This window comes from Propithecus coquereli, unplaced genomic scaffold (assembly GCF_000956105.1).
Source record: "Propithecus coquereli isolate 6110/MARCELLA unplaced genomic scaffold, Pcoq_1.0 Scaffold212, whole genome shotgun sequence".
In the NCBI taxonomy this organism is placed as follows: Eukaryota; Metazoa; Chordata; class Mammalia; order Primates; family Indriidae; genus Propithecus; species Propithecus coquereli.
The window spans coordinates 1,725,345-1,731,079 of record NW_012146301.1 but is presented as its reverse complement, the minus strand read 5'-3'; the positions used below and the strand labels follow the sequence as shown (position 1 = coordinate 1,731,079).

The 5,735-nt window shown below is 37.1% G+C and overlaps 1 protein-coding gene across 1 annotated transcript in view; it reads right to left on the bottom strand.

The window, feature by feature from the left end:
* Positions 1–5,735, bottom strand: part of TM9SF2 (transmembrane 9 superfamily member 2) — a 60,875-nt gene that overhangs the window by 15,068 nt on the left and 40,072 nt on the right. Inside the window, exons 12-13 of the mRNA XM_012644447.1 lie at positions 4,917–4,974; positions 960–1,119 (exon numbers count right to left, since the gene is read on the bottom strand). Coding sequence (XP_012499901.1) covers positions 960–1,119; positions 4,917–4,974 — 218 coding nt within the window. The remainder of the gene's footprint in view (positions 1–959; positions 1,120–4,916; positions 4,975–5,735) is intronic.

Sequence of the window (5,735 nt, the reverse complement as noted above, 5' to 3'; positions counted from 1 at the left end):
TCTCAAACTCCTGACCTTGAGCGATCCACCCGCCTCGGCCTCCCAGAGTGCTAGGATTACAGGCGTGAGCCACCGCGCCCGGCCTGTCAGTTTACTATTTATGATATAATAGATTTTAAATCATAAACTAAACAAAATGTCAAAGAACTGAAAAATCCTTTCAAATCCTTTCGAAGCCTGGCATGACTACGAAAGTAGAGGTGACGATGCCGCAGTGCCAGCTCTGCCAGGTCCTGCTCACCAGTGTGCTAGCACATGGTATTTCTTTTAACCCCAAGGACTTGACACTTCCACACAAGAGCAGGGCTACTGAAGCGGAGTTAGAGAAGGATGCTGATGAGACAGAAGAATAAATTCCCATTTCCTCTTAGCCTGAGGGTGGAAGGGGGCAGAAATGGAGAAAGGAAGACTAGAGGGTAGGAGAGAAAAAGGGAGAAAGGACAGAACCTTCATTATAATCTTCCCTCAAATCAAATATTAGCAGGGAAGCACATAAAATTTATTTCAAAGCTATGTATCAAAAACATTTGCTACTCTTACTCTGCACTTGATTTTCTTACAGCTTCATTTCCTGACCCATCTTCTTTGCTTACTTACTTAAGCATTGTGTGCTGGAAACACTTATTGCTAAGGAAAAAAATGTAGACTTTTTTAGGTTAAAAAAAAGTAATAAAATAATTTATATTTAATGTCAAAAATTTATTTTCATTAGTTCACATCAACATTTCTTTCCCAATTAATCTAAATTAGTTTCCATTTACTTAAAAAAATTTGAAATCTAAGTTTACGTCTGTAACCACCTCTCTACCACATTCCTAAATACTATTTTAAGAATTTTCTATGAAATATGGATCCTACAGGACAAATCTATATCTTTTATACACTTTTATGATATATTTCAAGGTAGCCAATTTTCACAGCTAAAATTCATGTGAATAAATTAACAACTATAAACTTACATTCTTCTTAAAACCAAAGTATGCACCAATAAATGTCAGAGGCACAGATATGCAGAACCAAAGGGCCAATATGGCAACCAATGTTCCAAAAGGAATAGCTGCTGAAGATCCTTCTCCCCAGAGGATCAGATTCATTATAAAGAAGTCCGCAAATACAATTCTGAAAGACACAACAGGCTTTTGGATAAAACCAGAGTTAGAAGCAAAATGATATATTAACAATAATATGTAATTAATATTACAACTTCTGTGTTTCCAAGATATATAAAAAGAAGCGGAATTGCTGAGTCATAGGATATGTGAATTTAAAACTTTACTAGAAACTGTCAAATTGCTGTTCAGATTGGTTTTGCCTGACTTAAACTCATACTGAAAGACAGGAATTGATAGTAGGAGAATGTACTTTGTTTTGTATAAAACAAATTGTTTAAAATTAAAAAAATGTGTTCTCTTTGATTGTAACTAATGCTATTTGCTTCTGTGACCGTGCTTGCTTTTAGTTGTTTGTTAAATGTAGTTAATCAGAAACAGGAATAAGAGCAGGAGTGACTCCATGACAGGCTGAACTTCCTGGAGTAGGTCTAAGTTTCGGGAACGCCGCCCTTTCCCCGAAATGACGCTGACCACAATTGGCGCCGGTGCGAAAATCCCGAGGCTTGAAGCCACTTTTAAAGGAGCCAATCAGGAGCCAACACGATCAGCCACTTTTAAAGGAACCAATGAACTAAGGAGGGGAGGGGAGAAGGTGTGCCCAGCGTGCCGTGTGAAACTTGTGTGTCGTGTGTAAAACAGAAAAAGGTATAAAAGCTTAACCTCCACCCCAAGGCGGGGTCCTAGCCCCTAGAAGAGGCCACTGCGTTGGTGCTCTGGGACTTGGACCCTAGCTCGAGCTAGCCAATAAACTCCTTTGCCATTTGCAGCCTCGGTGACTCTGCATCTCTGTTCCTGGGGCCGAGGGGAACTGGATCTAACAATACTAGCAGCTTACGAAAGTTAGCTTGTCAAATATTTTCAGTATATTTATAATTGTTGTTTAAACTTGTATTTCCTACCGAAAATTGCAGCCAGCATCTTATGTTTGTTGGCTTTTTAGGTTTTACCTTCTGTGACGTGCTGGTTACATTCACTGTTCATTTTTCCCTTGAGTTGCATGTCTTGCCAAGTCATAAAGTGAGTTTTTTATATACTCTAGTATTACTAATTCCTTGTTAAATGTCTTGTTCTCCCAGTCTGTAGCTTTTTCAGAACCCAGCATCGGAATGTGTGTAACTAATTTCCTTTCAGTCTTTCTTCTGAGAACATTTTTAAAAACATGGCTGTAATTGTACAATAATCACTTCTACTTACCCCACACAGCTTTTAAATGCATCAATGTTTTTCCTTTAAGAGGAAAAACAAGTATTTGTGTACTTTAAGAGAAGAAAGTCTTTTGTAACCTGGGATCATGAACATGTTCTTCTATATTTTTGTTCAAGAGTTATCCCTGTTACATTTTAGACTTTAAGCTACCTAGAACTGATTCTGTGTGTATGAAATAAGAATAGGCTTTTCTCCCTTCATAAAGATAACCAGTTGTCTCAGCATCATTTTATCTAACAGTTCCTCTGGCTTGTGATGCCACGTCTAGCATGCTTCCATGTATATGGTCTGTTTCTATAGTCTACGTCCCAGCAGCCATGGACATCCTCGAACACCTTCATGATACTTGATCTTTTCATCAAGTAACAAGGTGAAGAATTTGTCTCTTACTAGTTAATAATCTTATAGACTTGTCATGTGGACCATGCAAACTTTGAGACGTTGTTTCAGGTACTGTGTAGAAGAGTCCTCTTCCCACACAACTACAACTACCATTAAAATATATAATTGGTTATTGTTGGTATTTACCATCTTGGAATATTAGTTGATATCCAGCCATTTTGCCAAAATCTTTTTATTAATTCTACAATTTGTACAGTTAAAATGTGTTGGTGTTCTTTGCAGATAAATCACATCACCTATAAATAATATAAAATCTACCTTTTTGGAATATATGCCTTTTATTTCTGTTTTCTGTCTTACTGTGAGTAGAACTTAAGTAACAAGCCATAAAAGTGATTTAATGGGAATGTCTCTAGTGTTTTATTATCATTAAATGACGTTGGTTTTGAATTAGAGATAAAATTTTTTTAATATAAGGAAATATTTTTCTATTATTTTTTTAAAACCTGGAAACAATGCTCAATATTATCAAATGCCATTTTATTGTATCTGTTGCAATAATTATACGCAGGTGTTTAGTTATATAAAATTGTATGACTAGATTTCCTGTTATTAAATGATCCTTCTATTCCTAGGTGAACACCAAGTCCTCTAGTCCCGGGAATATTTGTGTTCTTAGCACACACACACTTGCTCTCGAGCTATGTACCTCACCATCCTGCTGGTAAACAACTACTTTTAAGGGTGATGAAGACTATAAATCACAGAAGGTTGATTAGAAACATAAAAGCAGCAGCATAAGATAATTTCTATGAAGCCAAAAAAGGAAGAAGTTTCAAGGTGAAAGTAATCTAATGTTAGATAATATACAGAGGCCTCTGAGACATAGAAAATGGTCTCTAGATTTAAAAATGGCAACATTATTGATAAACTTAGAAGTTTCAGTAAAATGATGGGGAAAAATATGAATTACATGGGTTTACACTGCAAATGTATGCTGAGAAAATGAGAATAAGAGTGCAGACTATGTTTTCAAGGCATTTTGTTGGGAATGGAAAAGAAATAAGACAGAAATGAGAGGAAGATGCTTATGGGAAGCTCTTTGTAGGATGTGGGACATGTAAGCTTATTTGTAGGAATAAGAGAAGAACCACATGAACAGAATACATGGGAAGAGAGCAGTGGAAGATGTGAGAGACTGGGAGGGGGTGCTTGAAAGGCAAGATTCTGAAGGAAACCACAGGTAACAGTCTTGGTAAAGAGAGGCACTTCATGAGTTGACAGAGGGAAAGAAGAGAAAGGACATGGCTTGAGAAAAGCATAAAAATTTGAATGGAACATGAATGGCTGGGAAGGATGTGAATCTTCAATGGAGGTGATAATCAGAGAGAATATTTATCCTAAACAGGTATAAAAATAGCACTGCTATCACACTTCCATCTCTGGCTTACAAATGAAACAGTCCTGGTTTCTAGACTTTGTCATCTTTGGCTTTCTTTATCACTGTTGCCTGTTCACTGGCCTGTTCTTACCCACCAGAAATTTGTGGGTTGGGGAGGAAGCAGCCTCTATTTCTGGGACCAGAAGTGTATCAGATACTTGAGATCAGAAGTGGTCCTCCAGAAAGTCAAGGTTTTTTGTTTTGTTTTGATTTTCGGTGGTTGTTTATTTTTTATTTTTTGGTATGTGTTACTCTACACTTAATCGAATAAATTCTTAAAAAGTGGCAATACTTTCCATAAAAATGGGAAAATGTATGTGTGCCTGAACTATCTTCATGCGAGGATCCTTTCCTGTAATTAGGTCAAAAGCTTAAAATGCAGCCTTTCATGACAACATGTCAGACTGATTACTAAAGACCAAGAAATAAAAAGACTTTTAGAGTAAAAGCACACCATCCAAGGCATGGGCACACTTGAAACTTGGACTTGGTGGGGAGTGGGAGGCAAGGTCAACATACATAATCTAAACATCTGTACCCCCATAATATGCTGAAATAAAAAAAAAAAAAAAAGACTTTTAAGTAAGGATTTAAACATTTCTCATGTCTAAAGGTATTTTTCCCCAGATAAGACAGGTAGTAATTATTTGGCAAATGTTTATTAAATATTTACTTTTTACTCCTTTTCAAAAATTAAATTAGTTTTCTTAGGTACATGATTTAGAGTCAGAGAGGATTAAAGACTTAAGGGACTGAAAATTTGGGAACTAAAATATAACTACATTAAGAAAATAATTATTGAAAACTTCACTTACCCAGGACAAAGAAATGATGTCAATAAAACATTTGTTTTCCACTTCTCACCTCCAAAGGCTACAGAAGAAAACAAAAAGTCTGTATAAATACAGACTTTTTCTTTAAAGCAAACCAAATATACATACCCCAAGTCTGGTAGTGCCAAATTGTCAGAGAGCATTGGATGCCCATTCCTAGAAAACAGTACCAGCAAATACAAGACATGCCCTCATCAAATGAACAAATCTGAGGTGTACAGCATGGGATTGCCCTGGATAAGTCACGCTTTAGAGATTTTTGCTTTAGTGTAAAATAAGTTCAACATCAAAAGAGAGTCATCCAGATCAGTTCTTCTTTTCTATTTTTTTCTTTTTTAACCTCAAAACAAAACAAACCCTTAAATCCTAGGCCTGTATCCATCAGTGGGACTGGACACGGAAAGGGCACACAAGGGGTTCTTGTTTACCATTCGGTCAGTTTCAGAATTTGTCATAAAACGTGGAATCCTCAAGCCTGACACGGAACACATTTAAATGTCCACTATGGTAGCCTGAATCTTCAGAGTTCCTCTAGCATTGTGGTTTCTGGTGAGAACTGGGGAGATAAGTGGTCAGATCAGGCAACTAAGAAGAGTAGAAGGATTATGGCTATTTGACAGAACATAGTTGCTTAAAGTTTTTTTACTCTCCTTTGCCCCTCTCCAATTTGGTTTTTTTCCACTTAAAAAAATCAAATACCAGCCGGGCGCGGTGGCTCACGCCTGTAATCCTAGCACTCTGGGAGGCCGAGGCGGGTGGATTGTTTGAGCTCAGGAGTTTGAGACCAGCCTGAGCAAGAGC